This window comes from Microtus pennsylvanicus, chromosome 1 (genome assembly GCF_037038515.1).
Source record: "Microtus pennsylvanicus isolate mMicPen1 chromosome 1, mMicPen1.hap1, whole genome shotgun sequence".
Lineage (NCBI taxonomy): Eukaryota > Metazoa > Chordata > Mammalia > Rodentia > Cricetidae > Microtus > Microtus pennsylvanicus.
The window spans coordinates 85,225,449-85,248,282 of record NC_134579.1 but is presented as its reverse complement, the minus strand read 5'-3'; the positions used below and the strand labels follow the sequence as shown (position 1 = coordinate 85,248,282).

Here is a 22,834-nt window from a genome sequence, read left to right as displayed (position 1 = left end):
TTCATCAGGGGAAGAAATTTCCAGATGTCTTGCTGCTTGTCTTAGTTAGGGTTTCTTTTGCTGTGAAGAGACACCATGACCACAGCAAATCTTATAAAGGAAAATATTTAATTGAGGCTGACTTACAGCTCAGAGGTTCAGTCCGTTAGCATCATAGCGGGACACTGGAGAAGGAGCTGAGAATTCTACATCGTGATCTGGAGGCCACAGGAAGTGATCTGGGACGTTGGGTAAAACGAGCACATATGAGACCTCAAAGCCTGCCACGGCAATGATACTCTCCTTCCAACAAGGCCACACCTCCTTATGGTGCCACTCCCTATGAGTTTATGAGGACCAAATACATTCAAACTATCCCACTGGTAAACATTCAAATCCCACTCAAATACTAGATATAGCCGTGATAGTCATTGCTTTGCTGATTTTTTTTGTGATTTGAGTGTTGGAAAGTCATCCATGGGGACCAATCTCCATGAAATCCTACTGAGTGGCCAGCTTGTGATCAGGTGCTCTTGGTGTCTGTACGTCCAAAGATCTGTGACTTGGAATCACACCTCAACTATTTTGTTGTTTTCGTTTTGTTTTTTAATTAGATTTATTCATTTTATTTCATGTGTGAATGTTTCACCTGCATGTACATGTGTGCACCTCATGCATGTTTGGTATCTGCTGAGATCAAAAGAGGGCATTAGATCCCCTGGAACTGAAAGTTGTTAGCCACCATGTGTGTGCTGGGGATCAAACCTGGGTCCTCTGCAAGGACAGCCAGTGCTCTAAACAACTGAGCCATTTCTCCAGCCCCATGTCTAGACTTTTACAAGCTCATTCATTGGCCCGAATGAAGCTTTGAGGGGATAAACATTTGATAAAGATGTGGGGCCAGCACCAGGCTGTACTTAGAAGGTCAGTAGTAGATGCTACTTTTTGTTCACACGCTTAACCATTTTTTGTATTTTTTTTTATTTTCATAATCTTTTGACTTGCTTCAATTTTGTCTTCAAACTCTAGGGGTGAAAGAAAACCAAAAATAGATCTCTTCAGGACCTGTGTCGCTGCAATTCCTCGACTGCTGCCTGATGGCATGTCCAAACTTGAACTTATTGACTTGCTGGCCAGGTGGGTGAAAGCAATCTCGGCTCTTAGCCAATCAAAATTGATTTTACTCTTTTGTCATTGCCTAGAGAAACAGAGTAAAGTGTTTGCTTTCAACTGGTGGAGGTTTACTTAATAAGGCGTTGTCCTAGGTCTTATGTGTGATCAGGAATAGAGAACTTAGGTGTTTTCGGTTTTGTTTTAGTTTTAATAATGGGGCTTGAACCTAGGGACCCACTTGTGCTAAGTATGCTGTCTGTTACTGAGACATATCTCCGGTTCCCTCTTTTACTCTTTTTGAGACACGGTCTCACTAATCACCAGGCTGGTCATGAATTACAGTCTTCCTGCCTCAACCTCCAGAGTAACTGGGACTATAGGCCTGGACCATAGCCTTGACTTGTAACCCTTTAAGACGTCTGTTTTGTTTTTATTTCCAAGCCCAATGGGTTTAAAATAAATACAGACGTCTGCACAGTCACTAGCATCCCAAGCGTGGGCCTGCACAGATGAATATCACACAGTAGACCCTTGAGTTCAGTGGGTAGAGGAGCCAACTCTGGACCAAGGAAGCCAGAGAATAAAAGACCTTCACGGAAAGACTGAGTTCAGAAAAGTAAAGGGAAGGGCATGGCCTCCCTGTGAGAGCTCATCTGGGGTCTGGCCCTCAGTTTGAGGTGCCTAGACTCTCTGATGAGGTCAAAAGAGACAGTAAGCTTTTATTTTTTAATTTTTTATTTTTTTTGGTTTTTCGAGACAGGGTTTCTCTGTGGTTTTGGTTCCTGTCCTGGAACTAGCTCTTGTACACCAGGTTGGCCTCGAACTCACAGAGATCCGCCTGCCTCTGCCTCCCAAGTGCTGGGATTAAAGGCGTGCACCACCACCGCCCGGCTGAGACAGTAATCTTAAATCTAACAGTAGTTATCCTGAAAGCTACCAAAAATCATGCTTGTCTTTCTTCCCATCTTCCACATGACTACACAGCCCAACTCAAACCTAAAAACTGTTTGCTTTGAGTGAAAGTATCTCATTGTAGTTTGTAGTCATGGTCTCTATAATCTGAGACTCCTGTTGACAACATATGTCTTTCATTTAAAATCAAAAAACCAACATAGAAGGCAAAACCATGTCACTGGGATGTGGAGGATGGAAGGGAGATTTAAGATTCATCACCGGATTGGGAAAATGAAGGGAAAAAAAGAACTAGGAAAGCCAATAATGAAAGGACATAGATGCCCGCCTAGAGAGAGAATTTCAGCAGCAGGCGACACCATTGCCAAGCCATTTTAGGGACTAGCAAGACGGTGCAGAGGGTGAAGGGGCTAGACAGCCTGGGTTCAGTCCTCAGGGTCTACAGGTGGAAGGAGAGAACTGACCCCTGAGCGTTGTCCTCTGACCTCCAGGCATACACTGGATCATATATGTACACACACACACACACACACACATACACATACATATACAATAAATGTAATTTTGAAATTGTTTTATTTGGATTGGAAAGGTCAGCTCTATGGTTAAGAGCACTGACTGTACCCTTGCAGAGGCCTCCGGCTCAGCTCCCAGCACCCACCTGGCATCTCGCAGTCTTCTATAGCTCCTGTTCTAGGGGCTCTGCTGCCCTTATCTGAACTCACCAGGCACCCATGCGGTGCACAATCACCTATGTAGGCCAAACTTCCATACCCTCACAATCACGGTGCTGCTCAGAATTGAACTCAGGCCCTCTGGAAGAGCAGCCAGGGCTCTAACCCATCAAGCCACCTCTCCAGTCCCCCATAAATGTGAATATTTAAATGCCGTTTGAGATACATTAATCTGATAATGGCGGCAAAAAGGAAAGCCTAGGAAAGAGAAAAAATATTAGTGCCTAACCCCCTAGGGAAACCCCAAAACCTGAGGATGCTCTATCCCCTGGGATGGGAGCCTTGGTTTGTTTATTTAGATTCTGATGGGACGGGGTTCTCAGGTTAAAGAAGGGAGCCACCTTGGATACACGCAGCTCATCTTTTTCCGGGCCACCTACTGCATGAGAGCCAGAGGACATCAACAAATGGGCTCCAGCTAGCAGTCTGTGACAGAGAGGATCCCCCGAGCTTTCAGACAGGAGCTTTTATTGCCTGCTACTCTCCGCACCCTCCCCCGTGCCTCTAGCATAGGCCGATGCTGAGTGCGAAGGCTACTGGAGATCCACGACTTTTAAAACTGCTCTCCTAAGACTTCCCTTCTAGCGTGTGTGTGTGTGTGTGTGTGTGTGTGTGTGTGTGTGTTACCTCCCATCACTCACCGGAGCCTGCCTGTTGCTTCAAGCCATGGATTCTCCTCCTCTCTATCCCAAGCTTAGGAATTACTTTAAGAATGGCATGGACTGGGGAGAAAATACAATAGAAAGAGTTTGCCTCACACAAGAGAGGCTGAGTTTAATCCCCAGCCCCTGCAAAACTGTATAAGGTTTAGACAATTAATGCTGTCTGTTGGCAAGCAGGGAGGCTGAGGCAAAGGGGGGGAAATGGACCTGAATTGAGGTGAGTTTTGGTTCTGAGGAGACCCAGAAGGAACAAGCCATGAATAACACACTGATTTTGGGGAGGAGAAGAGTGAGGAAAGGACTCTAAGAAATCTGTAGCCAAGGCCCCTGCCACTAGCCATGTGGACCAACAGAGAACAAGGTGCTGATGAAGGAAACAGGAGGGAAGAATGGGAAAATGGCAGAATTTTCTCGAAAGTTTGAGCTTGGTATCCCTGCTTGCTGTTTTACTGCCTGTGCGACCTAGACAAATTATTTAAACCCCCAGCATACCCTTTCTCCGTGGGTAAAAATCTGGTAATTTTAGAAGGATGCTACTTGCCTCTGAGGACCTTTGAGAGGGCTAAATAACGCTGAGACATCTACAGGCTGCTTAGTCAGAGGGAAGTCTGTGGGAAAGCGCCAGTTATCAGTGTGGGGTGGGAGGGGCGTTGGCTTTCTTCAGAGATGTGGCTGGTAATGGCCTACATGAAAGCCTTTGAAATGCCAGGCTTTTTAGATAATGTGGAGCATTCTGGGAAAGTGTCTGCCTCTGCTTTGCTGTGGGTCTGGTAGAAGAAGGCTCTTAACCTCTGAAATCACCTTGACAGCCTAATCCGGTGATGCTGGAATCTGTGGACCGTGGTGCCAGACAGGCGGGGAGGGGATTGTTAGACATCGTTGGAATGTCTGGGCTATTTATAGAGCCCTGTTTATTATTGTGTACATTCTTATAAAGCCCAAAGCCATGAGTCCTGTTTTTTAGAGGAGAAAAGAACAAATAAATATTCTTGAAAGTTCAAGAAAAATAGCCAGACTATTGGAAGCTTGTTAAAAGGGCTTTTTTTTAAATATAAACTTCAAAGGAAGTTTATAAAAATAAAATAGTCAGAGGGTGTTCTCGGAGAGCAATAAAGAGCCTGTGACCTATACACCGGGTCCTCTGTGTCCTGGGAAAATGAGGTGCTTCACATGCCCCCCACTCAGAGGTCCAGAGATGAAGGTGTCGTGATCTACTCACGAGAAATGTGCATTTCTGTTGACACAGAAAGATTTCCACCACTCTGCGCCGCGAAGTCCTATCAAGGTTGTGCTGAATTGACTTGATGCAGTATACACAGCCTGGCCAGAGGAGGGCGCTAGACTCTTCACGCTTACTCAATAGTGCATTTTTACCAGAAAATTAGGGTTTCTTCATAATTGGAAAAGCCAGACCAGTGTTCATTCAGGCTCCCATCCCTTACCGGTTCAACTCCCAGTAAGGGGTTTCAAGGATGTGTCCCACGTGAATTGCTGCAGGCCCGCTATGCCAGCACTTCTGGGTCCAGCTAAATCCTACAGACACACAAACCACAGACAGTAGTGTGTGGGATGAGGCTGGCTAGCCTCCTTCTCCAAGCTACCACATTTCTGACATCATATGTATTGTTCAGCCAATGAATAATGGCTGGCCTGAGAAATCTTACCCAGTGGGTTTCCTGGAGGCTGTGGAGATTGTCCTGACTTCGTGGTCAAACCCCAAGTTGCCTTACATTCCTGTTCTTTCATGGAGCTTGTATGATTGACTAGAGGGGTACCCCCAAGTGTAGAGCTTGGGTGGATTGGCTGGAGGGGTACCCCCAAGGGTAGACCCTGCGTGGATTGGCTGGAAGGGTGTCCCCAAGGGTAGATCCTGCGTGGATTGGCTGGAAGGGTGCCCCCAAGGGTAGACCCTGTGTGGATTGGCTGGAGGGGTGCCCCCAAAGAATCTCCACATACAAGGTGGAGCATAATTCTTCCCAATTTTTTCTCTCACTCACCTTCCCAGATGTGTCCTACTTCTTCCGTAGACCACAAAAAATACAGTCAGTGTCCCTAACTGTCCTATGTCCTGTCGTGTTCTCAGTTCCATATGTGCACTAGAGATTTGATAGTCATTATTTGCTCCCCCTTCAAAAATTTGACTTCATTAATATGACAACCAACTCATAGGTCTGTGAGAATTCAATAACGCGTGGAGATGGCTTAGCATAGCGCTTACACAGCTCACAACAGCGGTAGTTCATGGAGATGGCTTAGCATAGCTCTTACACACAGCTCACAACATTGGTAGTTCATGGTGATGGCTTAGCATTGCGCGTAAACACAGCTCAAGACAGCGGTAGTTCTTTTCAGCGAATCTTCACTCTTGCACAATATATTCCATGTTATACAGTTTTTGTAAGTTTCTAGGTAAGCTGGGTACAGACCCATTCCTGATTTTAGACAAGGAGACTGTATGTTAGAAAATTAAAACTGGGGCTGGAGAGATGGCTCAGCGATTAAGCAACCCAGGTCCCCTGGGTTCAGTTCCTAGTTCACATGGCAGCTCACCAGTCTGTACCTCCAGTTCCGGGGGATCCAGCGCCCTCTTCTGGCCACAATAGTATATCCACAGATATACATGCAGTCAAAGCACCTACACATACTTTTCTGGCTTCTTACATTCACAGAGATTCCTGAGACTGAGCTCCGCTATCTTCTATCTAGTGTTTATTATTAATTTGTGGATGCATCTGAGGTGCGGCTGTGTACTGCAGTAACCTGTGATATCTGAAGTGCATGAACCACTTCCTCCACTTCCCTTTGTGAGCACGCTGGGTTGTGAAAAGCGCAGCAGGCGAAGAATAGCTTCCGGCTGTGTGTTGCTTCACTAACTGCTTGACCCAAAATGTAGTTCAGCACACAGCAAATAGATAGAGGTCATCTCTACAATGCTCCCCCAGACAAAACTGCCAAGACTTCTGGTAAATTTGAGCTGACCAGCAACCTGCTCCTCAGCCTGCTGGGTTCCCTTTGCAGCCTGTGATAGTATCGCCAGACCACTGCTTTATGGCCTCTGTCTGGTAATATTTTTCTTGACCCTGTGTAATTTAGACAGGGATGTCTCTGCCAACTGATCTTTTCCCTTCAGCTTATGTTTCACCGATTTGAAACACACCCAGATAACCGACGTATTATTACAAGCCCTTAGCTAATTGATGAAAATCTGGAAATTGCCCGGTGAGGAGGTTTGTGCTATGCGTCATTTGTCTGACCTAATAAGCAAAGGTCAGCATTGCCCTGGCTGTACCCACCCCTCAATGCATCTTCATTGGTTCCGCTACATCCTTGTGCAAGAAGCATGTGCCCTGGGGGTCCATGTAACTGACTCACGCCAATTACTTGCTCTAGATCACTGCAGAGAGAGCCCTGGGGCATCTCTCATTGGCACATACCTGTGGGAAACGTCCTCTTGTTTGCTAGCTTGCCTGAGCCACTGGACTAGCGCCAGGCCCTGCAGCTCCTGGTGCCAGCCGCCTGGAGGGTGGCCCCACTGATGTGGTGGTGGTAGTTTCCTTTTGTCTGTTTCAGGGCTAAGCCTATCCTCGGTGCATTTATTTGGTGTCTTAATTATTGTCTTAAATGTACCCGAAACCGTTTTTAAAACCCCAAAACAGATATGTTTCTTAAAAATTTTTCTGTAAGTCCTCAAGGCAAATCAGACATCTTCACAGATTGCTTCTTTTTATCTCTCTGTTATCTTTTAGCTACCGCACCGGAGGCTCTTGGAAAATGAGGGTGGGGTCAATTGAACTCATAGTATCCGAGACCTGCTCTTGGGGTGGAATACGGAAATAACATCACTTCAAGAGGCATGGTCACCCAGAATAGCAAAGACTGCCTCACCATGGGGCTCCTGGGGACTTTAAAAGTGATCTTGCACTGTGGGCTTGGAGTCAAGACAGATTCCAGATTGCAGGTTGTTTACATCCATGTGGTAGACGAGGACTGAACTAATGTCACTGAGGAAACTCAAGGTATTAACAACTCATGGCTTCCTCTGGCCTCAGTGTGGCACAGCTCTTGCTCTCGGTGCCGCCTGGTTCCAGAACTGTGTTGCTTTGCTGGAGCCGCTGCAAGGATGTGCCACAAGCTGGGGGCTTAAATAAGAGCAGCTGATGGTCTCACAGGTCTGGAGACTGCAAGTTCAAAGCCAAAGTGAAGGCAATGTTGCTTCCCTGGGAATGCTGGGAAAGCGTGTTTGCTTGGGGCCTCTCAGCCTCACCTCTGGTGGCTTCCTGGTGACCTTTGGCATTGCCTGGCTTGTGGAAGCATCACCATGGCCATTATTCTACCTTCGCATGGTACTCTCCTGCCATGTGTATCTCCACAAGTCCTCTTGCAGAGATTGCCAGTCCTACTGGGTTAGAGTCCCAGCCTACTCCCGATATGACCCGATCCTTATGTAATTATTTCTGCAGTGGCCCTAATTTCAAATAAGATTTGCTTTATAAAGGGGGGGAGGGTGTCAGATGTCAACACGTGAGTTTTATGTGTGACACAATTCAATTCAGTATCTTTACCACTGATTAACATTTTTCCATTTAATGCTAATTCCCAATTGTTACAATATTATACTTCCTTAAAATATGGTTTGATATCTTTGGAAGATTCTGATCCTGAATGTCTTAAGAAATAAACAGATATAAATATAATAAATAAAAATCATAAACCTAAAACGAGAAAAAGGCCAGATGGTGGTGGCACATGCCTTTAATCCCGGCACTCAGGAGGCAGAGGCAGGTGGATCTCTGTGAGTTCGAGGCCAGTCTAGACTGTGGAGTGAGTTCTAGGACAGCCAGGGCTACATAGAGAAACCTTGTCTCAAAAAACCAAAACAACAACAAGGAGCTAGTGAGTTCAAACCATAAACAACAAAGATAACTTGAAACTATTTAGAGAAAGGCTGTAGAGAGATGGCTCAGTGGTTAAGAAACACCTGTTGCTCTTGCAGAAGACTTGGGGTCAATTCCTGACACCCAAAGGCAGCTCACAACCATCTGTAACTCCTCCGGTCTCTGTATGTGTCAGGCACACACACACATGCTACATGCAGACAAAACACTCATACACACAAAATAAAAATAAATCCAGCAGTCAGTGTGGTGTCGTCCACGTGCTCAGGGGTGGCAACCTGAACCTCGGCCTGAACCTTGGTCCTGAAATTTTTGAGCCTGTATTAACTACAGGACTAAAAGAATTTATGATGGAGAATATCTCTGTACAACCAGAGCCTAAGATATTTGAAGACATGGCTGTGTACTTCACAGAGCAGGAACTGGCCAGCTTGACAGTTGATCAGAAGGCCGTGTACGAGGATGTGGTGCTTGAGAACTTTACACATGTGGCTTTACCAGGGCACCTCGCAAAAGTAAGACAGTATGTCCACCTGACCGCCGAAGCAGATCACCCAGGGTGAAGGCCTTTCTCTAAGTCAGCTGTGCTGGAAGACAGATAGAGGAGGCGAGGTCAGAGCCATGTCACTGCTGTCAAGTGCGGTGTTTTCTGTAGCCAGGCATATTTCCATCCATGTAGATGTATTATTGCTCTTAGTTCATTAAAGTTGTACATTATAATGTAAAAATAAATAAATAAATAAAGCCAGGCATGGTGGTGCATGCCTTTAATCTCAGCATTCGGGAGGCAGAGACAGGAAGATCTCTATGAGTCTAGGCCTGCCTGGTCTTCATGGTGAGTTCCAAGCTAGCCTGTGCTATACAGTGAAACCCAGTCCCAAATAATACTGCTAATAATAACAATAAAAGCCTTTTAAAGATGGCAATATTGGGAGTCGCTCATGGAGGCTCCAGGGGAACTGATAGTTTTGAAACTCTTAAGTAAATATAAAATTAAACTTTAAAAAAAAGTATCCATTTATGTCATTTATTAAGAATTAAGTGAGACTCATTTTCAACCACAAGTGGACGTAGAGAATTGTGTATTCTTTCTTCCACCGTGAAGCAAACAGAAGCCGGCCCTCTCACCCCTCTCTTTTCCCAGGCTCTCCATCCACATGGACGATGAACTGCGGCACATCGCGCAGAACTCTCTTCAGGGGCTTCTGGTTGATTTCTGTGACTGGCGGGAAGACGTCCTCTTCGGTTTTACAAACTTCCTGCTCCGGGAAGTAAACGACATGCATCACACCCTCCTCGATTCCTCCCTAAAGTTGCTTCTGCAGTTGCTCACCCAGTGGAAGCTGGTCATACAAACCCAGGGAAGAACCTACGAACAAGCCAACAAAATCAGAAACTCCGAGGTGATTCCCCCAGCCAGCCCACTCACTGCACACTTTTATGTAACACATACACACACACACACACACACACAAAGACAGTAAGTTTAGCTGGGCAGTGGTGGCACACGCCTTTAATCCCAGCACTCGAGAGGCAGAGGCAGGCAGATCTCTGAGTTCGAGGCCAGCCTGGTCTATAAGAGCTAGTTCCGGGACAGGCTGGCTCCAAAGCTACAAAGAAACCCTATCATACACATACACACACACACACACACACACACACACACACACACACACACGACAGTAAGTTTAGAGAGCCTTCAGAGTTCTTCTTTCCTATTACGTATTACCTGACCTGCCTTTGATGCTAACCCTTAGTTCTTCCGCCAGCCACATTGTGACCAAGAACTCAGGATACGATCTGTCATTAGGTTGGACTTGTTAACTCCAACAAGGAGTATGTAAAGAGTAGAAATTGTTTGTGGGGTTTCTTTTTTCCCCTGAAAGAATTTTGATCACACATTTGTTTATAAAAACAAATGGCGAGATCCTTCAGAGATTAAGAGTGCATACTGTCCTCTTCTGGCCTGCAGGTATAGGTGCAGACAGAACACTGTTTACAGAATGAATGAATGAATGAATGAATGAATGAATGAATGAATGAATGAGGTGCACACTGCTCTTTCAGAGCAGCCAAGTTCAATTTCCAGTACCCATGTCTGAAGTCTTGAAACTTCCTATAATTCCAATTCCAGGGGAATTTGACACCTCTGGCCTAAATGAGCACCCATAATCTTGTGGACACATATGTACACATAACTGAAAATTGTAATAAATCCTTAAAAATAAGGACAAATGACTGAAGGATTGAGAGCTAGAACTGGACAGGGCTGTGGGCATCCAGACATGATGGTAGATACCACAGTTAGCTGTCTACCAGGCTGTGGGCATAGAAACAGACGAGGGTAGATCCTATGGTTAGCTGTGTGCCAGGCTGTGGGCATCGAGACAGATGATGATATATCTCATAGTTGGCTGTGTACCAGGCTGTACGCATCAAGACAGATGATGGTAGATACCAGGGTTAGCTGTCTACCAGGCTGTGGGCATCGAGACAGACGAGGGTAGATCCCATGGTTAGCTGTGTACCAGGCTGTGGGCATCAAGACAGATGATGGTAGATCCCATGGTTAGCTGTGTGACAGGCTTTGGGCATCGAGACAGATGATGATATATCTCACAGTTGGCTGTGTACCAGGCTGTGGGCATTGAGACAGACAAAGGTAGATCTCACAGTTGGCTCTCTACCAGGCTGTAGGCATCGAGACAGATGAAGGTAGATCTCACAGTTAGCTGTCTACCAAGCTATGAGCATCGAGACAGATGAAGGTAGATACCATGGTTAGCTGTCTACCAGGCTGTGGGCATCGAGATAGATGAGGGTAGATCTCACAGTTGGCTATCTACCAAGCTGGTTTTTTTCCTACTTAGCAACGTACTTGTCACTCCATCCTGTACCCACAGAGATGAAAATGCCATCTTAGGGTTTCTTGAGAATGAAGGGTAAAAATGAATTCAGCAGTCTGGGAAGGGCCTTGAAGAGGACCAGATTCTCAGTGTCACACGACTCTGGTTCAGGATGGACAGCGTCATCAGTGGCTTTGAGTCCTGTGTGGACTCGAGGTGGCACAGCAGCACCCAAGGAACAGCGAGGGTGGCGTTCAGGTCCCTGTGTGACAATGCACACAGAAGACAGCTGCCAGAAGAGCAGGAATCCTGAATGGCACGGGCCCCAGGGTGTTAGTGGTCTTTGCTTAAGGGTCATGTGACTGCAGTTTGGGGACTTCCTGAACGTGTCTTGTAAACGCACAAAGCTTGGGTGAGATTCCTCCCAGGGAAAATGGAAATGTATGTGATGGTTCATACCTTTAATCCCAACACTCAGGAGGCAGGGGTAGGAGGATCGTAAATTCTAGGCTAACCTGAGCTGCATAACGAGACCCCGGCTCCAAAAAGCAAGTAAAAGGGAGCGAGAGGTAGCTCAGCAGTTAAGTGTACACGCTGTTTTCCCAAAGAACCCGAGAACAGTACCCTATCAAGGAGCTCACAATTGTCTACTAATTCTAGTTCCAGGGGATCTAACGCCCTCTTCTGGACTCAACCTGCACTCAGGTGCACATACATCCCGCAGGCACATGCGTGCAATTAAAAACTAATGAAGCCGGGAGGTGGCGGCACACACCTTTAATCCCAGCACTCGGGAGGCAGAGACAGGCAGATCTCTGTGAGTTCGAGACGAGCCTGGTCTAAAGAGCTAGTTCCAGGACAGGCTCCAAAGCTATAGAGAAACCCTGTCTCGAGAAAAACAAAAACAAACAAACAAAACAAAAAATCTAATAAAAATATTTTTAAAGTTTTTAAAAATAAATGCAAATAAGCAATAATGACTACTCACCCCCACCCCAAGAGAACCTAAATTCCCTTCTGAAAAGTCTCCGGCTTTGGGTTTGAGCTGTGCCTGGGAGTCGAGAACTTGCCTAGAACATAGGATGCTCTAAGTTCAGCCTTCCCAGTGCACATATATACCGTACCTCGTGTATGTGTGTGTGTGTGTGTGTGTGTGTGTGTGTGTGTGTGTCTGTGTGTCTATGTCTGTGTCTCAGTAAAAACTAAAAATCTTTGAAAGTTCAACTCAGTCATGTCTTTGGTCTATAGCAAACTTCAGTGGAAACAAATTAGACCCTTTGACATAGGTATCACATAATCCCAAATGGTGCGGCCAGAAACAGGACTCGTTTCTTCTCTCTGAACAGCCTTTGAACCGTCTTTTCTCATCAGAGCCAACAGATGGCCGGCGTTATCGCAAAGCGCCCATTGATCTGAAAACCAAAAAGGGAATTAGGATATTTCATGAATAATAATCAATTCACACGCTCTGTCTCTGAGCTGTTACAATGTATTCTAATATGGCAAAGCCAAATCTGCAGAAAAGCTGTGCTCCCTCCCTTGTTACTCCGCTAAACTCGGAATGTGTTCTCGCACGACAGCTCATTCCCAATGGCTCCAGCCACAGGATGCAGTCGGAACGAGGCCCCCACTGCAGTGTCCTCCACGCTGTCGAAGGCTTTGCTCTCGTCTTGCTCTGCAGCTTCCAGGTGGCCACACGCAAACTGTCCGTGTTGATACTCAAGGAAATCCGAGCCCTCTTCCTTGCCCTGGGTCAGCCTGAGGTATGGCATGTTCTTAGGAAGTCTAGCCATTCTTCCAGCAGCTAGAAATAACACATTACTGCTGCTTTATGCAACATGCGTAGTAACATCAAGACTGCACTGTTGGGTTTTTAATTGGGTAGTGGCTTTTTTTCTTTATTTTGTTTTGAGACAGGATCTGGAACTCTGTGAACCCAGCAGGCCTTGAACTCACGGAGCGCTACCCGCCTCAGCCTCCTAAATTCTGGGATGAAAGGCATGCAACACCATTCCCAGGCTATAATTTGAATTTTTTTAAAAAAATTCTGTTAACTATTTTTAAGGTTTTGTTTATTGTTATTTTATGTGTATGAGTGTTTTCCCTGCATCTGTGTGTACCATGGGTATGCAGGGTCCCTGCAAGCCAGAAGTCATTAAGCTTGCTAGAACAGGGGTTGCAGACAGTTGTGAGCCACCCTGTGGGTGCTGGGAACCGAACCCTGGTCCTCTCTACTGATCCATCTCTGCAGCCCCCTATACTAGCCTTCCTTTTTTTTTTTGCTTCTTTTGAGCATTTCATACTGCATTTACATCATATCCACACAACACTCTCCCCACTTCAAATTCTCTATGTCCCTGTCAATTTCATTCTCTTCCTTGACTATTATTGTTGTGTATATATTATGTATCAATACAGCCTGCTGAGTCTACTAGTGTAGCTCATGCAGACATGTGTTAGGGCTGACCACTTAGGATCAGATAACCTGTTGGAGGCTCGTCCATGGAGAAGACCAATTCCTTCTCAGTAGCCATAAACTGCCTGTAGCACAAGGTGAGGCCTTGTGAGACTTCCCTCATCCTCACAGGAGTACCGATTGTATTGGTACTGCTGTGGTTTCATGGGCATGGCAATGCCCTTCCTCTACTAGAGGCAAACCGTGTATTCTGACAGTGACTGAAGCGACCATTTCTAATTTACTAAATGATCCTACTGGACTAAGAATTTTACGATTAATTAAGTTATGGGTCATTTTTCTCAGTGTTCTACATACATCTAATTAAGACGATGCTATGTATTCACTAGAGAATAGACTAGGAGAAGTAATACACCTTCTTTAAAATGTCACGGTGCCAAACCAAACAGCTTCATTTCGGTGAATATGGGAAAAACATGTCCTCCCAAGATAAGAGGCGGAGCTGCGCAATCTGTGGGTAGCACAGGATGTGGGGGGGGGTCTGTCTATAGTCACAGCCCCCATTATCAGTTATCCTGGTGAGCCAGGGACCCCAAATAAGGAGCATTCTAGTGTCCCAGCAAGGCATGTTCCTGCAGGTTTCTGTTCCTGAAGCTTATCGCAGAGACGTGAATACCAGTCTCTGTGACTAGTATACAACGCGGGTATTTAGATTCTCAAGTATGTGCGGGTCTTTGAAACTGGAGCTCTCATTATCTTGCCCTGGAAACCGAAAGCCTGTGTATCCTGAGGACCACAGGGCTGTAGTCCCTGCCTTCTCTCTCCTGACATTCACATCTCTCTGGGAAAACCTTTATCGCTCTCTGGCAGGCTGCTCTGCTCCGTGTCCTGGGCTGTGGGGTGGGAGGGAGGGACGCATTTCCCGTGGGTGTAACTGACTCCTCCTTCGCACAGGATGATGACAGGCCAATGATTGACATCATGGACCAGCTAAGTTCTTCCATTCTTGAAAGCTTCATTCATGTAGCGGTTTCAGATTCGGTAAGTAAACATGCGGTCCCAAATGCTATCTGTTGTCAGATGTAAGTTCTGAGCCTATCTCTAAAGCAGAGCCAGAAACCATGTGTGTAAGCCAGTAGCCTGAGGTACAGAGAGCTAGGAAGACAAGATTAGCTTCTCGGATAATTGCACTGGACACGTCTGAAAAAGATAAAAATAAAATAAAATTCAGACAAAATTTGAGCCTTAGAAATACAAGTTAATATTTTTTGGAAACTTCAATTTCAAAGAAAATTACTTTGGGTTCTTAAAGAAAATTAACTTACTTCAATTACTGCCTTTAATATTTAATCTTTGTTTAATTTTGTGCTTAACGTTTTATACTACAGTAGTCTCAGTGTGCAAACTCTACTTCTGTATTACTTGGTAGCTTACACGATGGTTTCATTTTCACTAGCTTTGACCCGCACAGTTATTAAAACTCAAAAATATTAAGAGGGAAAGGAAGGACGGGGGGGGGGTTAGCTCAGGGACACAACACCTGTTCATTGCACACAGGCATCGAGCGTCACCCTCCCATTGCCACACAAACAGAACACAACCACTGGGACACCCGGAGTCACACGAAGGGTCCGCTGTGCCCCATGCTGGCTCAGGCTCCGGCAGAACTCCACCAGCTGAACACGCACTGTCGTCATTGGAAATGCATAGTGGCCATTTCAACCCTGAGCGAGTAGAAGGAAAATCAAAGTTGGCTTTAGATATCCATATTTCAAAACAGAAAATTCCAGTGAGTGAACCGAACTTGGATCCATTTCAGCTCCACCGAAAGGCAGGGGGATCTGGGGGTGACGGGAGAACACACATAGCTCTAGCTCGTGCCTAGCGCAGAGGCCTGCCACATAGCAGAGGGACTCTGTTAGCTTCGCATAGCCTTCCCTGACTCGGAACATAAAGTGCTAGCTTTTGGCAATAATAATCATGATAATGGCTAAAACCACCGGCCAGGCTCTGCAGGCCGGAACAAGCAGAGTAAAGAAGCATGCGTCCTCTTACGTGACAGTTATTTGAACATGAGATGGAATGGTCATTGCAATTCTTACACATGCACGTCTCCTTTTCTGTGGATAGCCATTCCATGTATTCCCATGATTTCCTCCTGTGTTTGCTGGAATCACATCTTAAGCAGGAGTCACCAGGTCAGCACCCTGCACTTCAGAAGAGAAGGGAGCGCCAGCAATGTGTTTCCACATCCGTCATCTCGTGGGATTCCCAAAACAGTGTTAGGAGAGATCAGTTGTAATGGCTTAATCACAGGTGAAGGAGGAGAAAGTATGCACTCGGGTCCTAGGCAGAGCACTTCACAGGGTCTCATCCCTCTGACTCTAAAGGTCCAGCTCCACCAGCCCAGTTGTGAAGGCCAGCTCTATAACATTTACCCAGGGGAGTTCATGGCCCCAACGGAGGAAACGTACCACTTTATAAAGGCATAACAAACACTATCTTGGAACAATAGATGTGTTATTTAAAAAATCGCTATTGCCATGGCTTCAGAGATGGCTCAGTAGTTAAGAACACTGACTGCTCTTCCAGAGGACCGGGTTCAATTCCCAGAACCCACATGGCAGCTCACAACCGTCTGTAATTTCAGTTCCAGGGGACCTGACACCCATGGAAAAACAACAATGCACAGAAAATAAAAATAAGTAAATTAAAAATTGGTATTGCTTAAATATTGATAAGAATACTTAAGAGAATAAAATGTAAGAACTTATCAATTCATACATATATTTACCTTTAAAGAAATATTTGAAATATCTTGGTTAAAATATCATAGGTTAAAAGATTAAGTGCAGATGTCATCTCAAAAACCATCCGGAGAGCACCCTTCATCAAAGGGACAGTATTCACTGTTTCTCCAAACCACAGGCAAAATGCTTCATTCTAATACAGAGGAAAACCACCACGAACACATCCACACACAGAGATCACAGGAGCGAAACACATTTATGAGTCCACACTTGAATAGTTCTTCAGGAGTTTAAAATTGTGAATCTGGGACTAGAGACGTGGCTGAGTGGTTGAGAACACTTTTCTTCAGGAAGGCCAGAGTTTGGATTCTCAGCACCCGTGTGTTGGCTCACAACTGTCTGTAACTCCAGGGCCTAGAACTCCACTGCCCTCTTCTGGCCTCCACAGGCACCAGACACAGATGTGGTGTGCACACTGCATGCAGGAATAGCATTCATTACATCAAATAAAAATAAAACTTACACTTATAAATCTGTGGTCTGGTTGTGGTGGTATATGCCTTTAATCCCAGCACTTGGGAGTCAGAGGCAGGCAGTTATCTCTGAACTCAAGGCCAGCCTGATTTACATAGCAAGTTATGGGCCAACAAGACCTACCTCATGAGACCACATCTCAAAAACCAACAATAAAAAATGAATGACTCTAATCATTGAACTTTATACTTACTGTTGCCCGTGGACTGGCAGAGAGTTGATTCACACAGACGTCGTACGTGATGGGTGCTGCAGATCCAGAGGTGGCCCATGGAATCAGAGGTCAGGAAAGACCGTGTGCAGAAAGAACAGGAGCGGCAGACTGAGCCCTGGTGAGGACAGTCGTGTCTGTCTGTCTATCTTTGACCACCTGCCTCTTTGACCGCAGGCCACCCTGCCACTGACCCACAATGTGGATCTCCAGTGGCTGGTGGAATGGAACGCCGTCCTGGTGAACAGCCATTACGATGTGAAGAGCCCCTCCCACGTCTGGATCTTCGCGCAGTCCGTCAAAGACCCCTGGGTCCTCTGCCTCTTCAGCTTCCTCCGGCAGGAAAACCTGCCGAAGCACTGCCCCACAGCCCTCAGCTACGCCTGGCCCTACGCCTTCACCCGGCTGCAGTCCGTGATGCCGCTGGTAGACCCAAAGTAAGGTGGCCGTGTGTTCTCCTTGCTTCCTCCTTGGTTCTCTCCAATTTTCATTTCGTGTAAGGGGTTGGGCTATCATAATCTTCTCCAATTGTTTTAATTTCCTACTCTAGAATCCTTAAAGTATAGTAGAGATTTAAACAACATACCCTTTCTAGAACAAGGGTTGGTTTTTCTTTTCCTTTAATAATCCTGCCCATCCTTGATGGTTGCGCCCTCCTAACGATCTTTATTTAATGAGTGATATTGACGGACTGGCTTGGTAGCATATGCCTACAATCCTAGCACTCAAGAGGTTAACGTAGGGTTGCCATAGCTCAAGGCCTGCCAGGCTATATACAGGCAGGCTTATAGGCCTATATAGATCCTATCGCAAACAGAGCCCCCAAAAAATTCATCTTCGAAATGAAGATGGCTCAGCAGTTAAGCTACACACAGTAATCTTGGAGAAAACCCAAGTTCAGTTCCAGCACCCACATTAAGGGGTATCGTGTGATGTTTTACTCTTTTGGCTTTTTGAGGGGCCTGCACCCAGTTCCCAATAAATGACACCTAGAGGCTTATTCTTAGTTATGAATGCCTGGCTGTAGCTTGGCTTGTTTCTAGCCAGCTTTTCTTATCTTAAATTAACCTGTCTACCTTTTCTCTCTGGGCTTTTATCTTTCTTACTTCTGTGTATCTTACTTTCCTTCTTACTCCACGGCTGGTTGGGTGGTTCCTGATGTTTTCCTCTCCTTGTTCTCTTGCTGCTCCTGGTTCTCCTTTCTCCTTCTGTGTTTACTGTCTGCCTGCCAGCCCCGCCTATCCTTGTTCCCGCCTCGCTATTTGCTGTCCATCACTTTATTAGGACCATCAGTTGTTTTAGGCAGGCACCGTAACAGAGCTTCACAGAGCTAAACAAATACAACATAAACAAAAGTCACACGCCTGAAAAATAATATTCTCCAACAAAGGGGATTGAATGGCCCACAACCCTCTGTAACTCCATCTCTAAGGTATCCAATGCCCTCTTCTGGTCTCCATAGGCACCTACATTTGTGTACATACACACACACAAAATTAAAAATAAAATAAATGAAAATCCGACAGGGATTTAGTTTGACCTTTGTTTTGTCTCTGTATCTCTAGCAGCCCGATCAATGCCAAGAAAACCAGTACTGCGGGCAGTGGAGACAACTACGTCACCTTGTGGAGAAATTACCTCATTCTCTGCTTTGGAGTTGCCAAACCCAGTATTATGAGCCCAGGTCACTTACGAGCGTCCACTCCAGAGATCATGGCAACGACCCCCGATGGTACAGTGAGCTACGATAACAAGGTGACATGACAGGCTTCAGAGGAATTATTCTGTAAGGGTTTTTTTTAGCTCATTTGTCTAGCGTTCCCAGTGCGAACCGCACTCTGCCTGCCATCTGGAATAGCATGGAATCGGATTCTCTCCCGACACGTTTCCAGATTCCATTAAAGCATCTCTGTGAATAATTTATTGCTCCTCTCCCGTGGGTGCAGAATGGAAGATTAAAGATTAGGAACCTTACATTAGGGAACCCTGCATAAATCAGAGTCTCATGGTTGGGCTTGTATCCCCCACGCCCTCTTTCCCCCTTCACTAATTGAACGCCTCAAAACCACAACTTTATCCAGTGATGGTGTTAAAGATAGTTTTGTTGACTTCAATGGTTTAAAAGAAAAAGGCAGGTTTTTCTTTAGGACTTGAACCCCAAGTAGGAAATACTTCAATTGTACTGTATTAAATATATGGGTTTTTTAATGGCCTTTCCTGGAATGATGGCAGTGCCTTGGGATGTGACTCAGCCACGTGAAACTCTTACCACTCAGTTACCGTGTTCTCTTTGTCACTTCAAATCGCCTTGTTTCAGGCCATCGGCACGCCGTCGGTGGGCGTCCTGCTGAAGCAGCTGGTGCCTCTGATGAGGCTGGAGAGCATCGAGATCACAGAGTCCCTTGTTTTAGGATTTGGAAGGACAAATTCCCTTGTTTTCAGGTATGGCTGTCAGTACGTTCTTCTAAATAATACATGTCGCTGCGATTATGGTTATCTCTTAACACAGCTTAGGGGTAACAGATGCAAGCTGGTGTCTGGGGGCTGATGGGCTGCGCATGGTGTCCTTCATGCCATGGTTTAAAGGGAAGCAGCCTTCCTTGCAGCTTTGATTTGATCTCTCCAATTTTCTTTCAGTTGCAAGCTGTGTCTTAGGTGGAGCTAATTCCTTGTCCATCCCCAGTTAGCCAGACTTTGCGAAGCTGCAGTACCAGAAGGGTAGTATGTGATCCCTGCCATTCCTCCAACAGACTCAATGGTGACTCATGAGTGAGACTCACGGGGCAGGCTCGAGTCACATGATCCATCTTTCTAGAAAACATATCTGTACCTCAATCAAACTGGCTTTATGATCTTATAGTCAGAGATCTGAGGCAGTGTCCAAACCTGAGAGAGACGTCCTGAAGTGAGAGGGCACACTAGTTCCGGTGCTTAGCCAAGACAGATGAGGATGAAGAGAATACACATTAAACAAAAGCCTCCGAGCAGTTAGGAGAGAAGACTCTAAAAACATCTCGCCCTGAGCAATAAGTAAACATTGCAAGTCCTGACTACTATTTTACCAAGTAGCCGGCACTTAGCCAGTTATGAATTAGCTAGGTTAGCTTTCAAAACATAACTCACAGTTCCTGAAGTCAGCCGATGATCTTTCCCAAAGACCTGCCAAGTCCCAGAGCACAGCTTGCGCTCTCTCAGTATTCCTGGAGGTAGCTGCTGCCATTCAGCTAGCCAGCCACGGGCGTCTGTGAAAGCTCTGTGAGCCTCAGTTTACACAGCTGCATGCTGAGTACAGCAACTGAAGTGAAGTAAGTCTCTAGTAAAGCAAGTTGAGCAGCTGGACCAATAGCTCAGCATTAGTTGAGAGCCCTGGCTGCCCTTGCAGGGGACCTATGGTCACTTTGCAGCGCCCTCTTCTGGCCTCCATGGGTACTTCATGCATTGCTGTGCAGCTATACTTGAAGACAAAACAATCAATCATACAAGGAGCAAAAGAAATCTTTTTTTTTAAATTTTAAACCAATTTTATGTAGTGGAATCTACCCCATAATTTGCTAAAGGGATATATTAAATGTGTGTATTCATATAGAAAAACAGTTGGTAAATAGATGATAAGTAGAAAAGGGTTGTTAATGTTATCAACAATTGTTAATATTACATGCTCTAATGTTGTGTGTCAATGTTATTAACATCATACATTATTAAATGGGATTCTTTGATGTAGGAATTCTGTCTTGATCTGAGTGACAGAGACTAACCCTCAGGTTTTCCTCTCAGCACAGAGTGCTGTAGATTCTCATCAGCCTTCCTGGTTCCCTGGAGGGTGGTGTTTAGTAACCATGAGTATAGCATGCAGCTTCCAAACTTGTCTAGCTGCAAACTAGATCTCATGTCTGTTTTAACATAGCAATTCAGAAATAATTGCACAAAAAAGACGATTCATAACAAGTATAAACAATAATTGGAGATTTGGAAAGGCAGGTGAAATAAATACATATGCATGTTTGTGTTTGTGAATAATGCATATATATGTATACATATAATACACATATGAAATACATACAATGTATATAGATGTATGCATATAATACATATACAACACAAACAGCGAAGTGTGATAAGATATATACTAATCACACATTTTTCACCACACATGAAAGGTTTTAATGAAAACTGCACTACTTTATCTCTTGCTATAATTTGCATCTGTCAAATAGCATAAGTGTAAGATCAGCTCTGAAATACAGGTTTTGTGTTTTAAATCTATTATGTGTCCCCAAAGTGATTCAATATTGACTCTCTTTCTTTTTGATTGGACGGAAAGGTTTTTTTAAGGACAGAGACTCGATCTTACTTATTTTCAATCCCCTAGCCTGTTCTGAAGTGCCTGGATTTAGTAAGCACTTGGGGAGTACTGTTTCATTGTTCAGAGAGGGTGTTCTGCCTGAGCCATGTGCACAGCACTGGAATGCAGGCAGATACTGCATAGAGTATCAGGCAGGGAGATCACCGGAGGCTCTGGCTGGTAGTCAAGGGAAATAATGATGCTACTTACATTGGAATGGACATGCTGGCGACAAAGTTTCATATCAACGATAAACTTTTCCCTCTGTAGAGAACTGGTCGAAGAACTCCATCCATTAATGAAGGAGGCTCTAGAGAGAAGGCCGGAGGTAAGGTTCAGAAGCCCCGTCACAAAGGCCTGACTCATTGGGACAGTGGTGTGAACCATCCGTCCCCTTTGGTGTCCCCTAAAGAATACAAACACTGCCTCTAACAATGAACCTTAATACGTTAGATTTTGTCATTTTCACTAATTTTCAATAGTTAAGTAATTCAGAGTTTAAACCCAGTACTCAGGAGGCAGAAGCAGGTGGATCTCTGTAAGTCTGAGGCCAGCCTGGTCTGCAGAGTGAGTTCCAGGACAGCCGGGGCTGTTACACAGAGAAACCCTGTCTCTAAAAACAAGTAAATAAAATAACAACAAAAACCAGAAATCAATGACTAAAGATACTATGTCTCATTTAGCTTATGGTATATCCCTCAATATTATTTCCCCCCAAATGAATCCATCTCTGAAATGACTTACAGTGCACCAAGATTGAAAAATAGTAAGATATGATACAAGAAAGAGCAGAAATCTGGGGCTAAGGACACAGCGTGGCCCTTGAGAGCACTGGCTGCTCTTTCAGAGGACCTAAGTTGCTCACAACCATCTATAACTTCAGGTCCAGGGTCTCTGGTGCCCTCTTCTGGCTTCCATGGGCACTACACACACCGGGTACATATACATATAGGCAAAACACTCAAACAAATAAAAGTAAGTATTTTTTTTAAAAAAAAGTAGCAGAAATTTAGCAGCCTGAAGAATAGCATGCACTCACTGAGCAGACTCAGTGGAGATTGCCAATATCTCCTGCACTCTCCAGCCACTCCAGACAGGGACACCTCTGGACACAAGGCACACTGCTCAACAATTCCACCTCATATATTCTTACTGCCTTACTTACCATCTTTTCCTTATAGCCTGGAATAACTGGCATTATCTCTACTGACTAGGAAGAGGGGACAATGCACCCCTCTTATTTAGAAAGTTAGCATTGTATTGTCCTTGACAATAAATGTAGTAGCATTACCTCTTTCTGTGCAGAACAAGAAACGTCGGGAACGGAGAGACTTGTTGAGGCTACAACTGCTTCGGATATTTGAACTCCTGGCAGATGCAGGGGTAATAAGTGACAGGTGAGAGTAACACTGAACTGACCGCCTCTTGCCAAAGCCTCCT

At 45.2% G+C, this 22,834-nt stretch overlaps 1 protein-coding gene across 6 annotated transcripts in view; it reads left to right on the top strand.

Annotated features, from left to right (window-relative positions):
* Positions 1 to 22,834, top strand: part of Fry (FRY microtubule binding protein) — a 392,348-nt gene that overhangs the window by 267,993 nt on the left and 101,521 nt on the right. For all 6 annotated transcript variants that reach the window (XM_075971622.1, XM_075971632.1, XM_075971584.1 and 3 more), the window contains 9 exons: positions 1,009 to 1,116; positions 9,440 to 9,698; positions 12,722 to 12,904; positions 14,512 to 14,598; positions 17,230 to 17,489; positions 18,618 to 18,807; positions 19,370 to 19,494; positions 21,665 to 21,722; positions 22,700 to 22,791. In XM_075971622.1, coding sequence (XP_075827737.1) covers positions 1,009 to 1,116; positions 9,440 to 9,698; positions 12,722 to 12,904; positions 14,512 to 14,598; positions 17,230 to 17,489; positions 18,618 to 18,807; positions 19,370 to 19,494; positions 21,665 to 21,722; positions 22,700 to 22,791 — 1,362 coding nt within the window. The remainder of the gene's footprint in view (positions 1 to 1,008; positions 1,117 to 9,439; positions 9,699 to 12,721; positions 12,905 to 14,511; positions 14,599 to 17,229; positions 17,490 to 18,617; positions 18,808 to 19,369; positions 19,495 to 21,664; positions 21,723 to 22,699; positions 22,792 to 22,834) is intronic.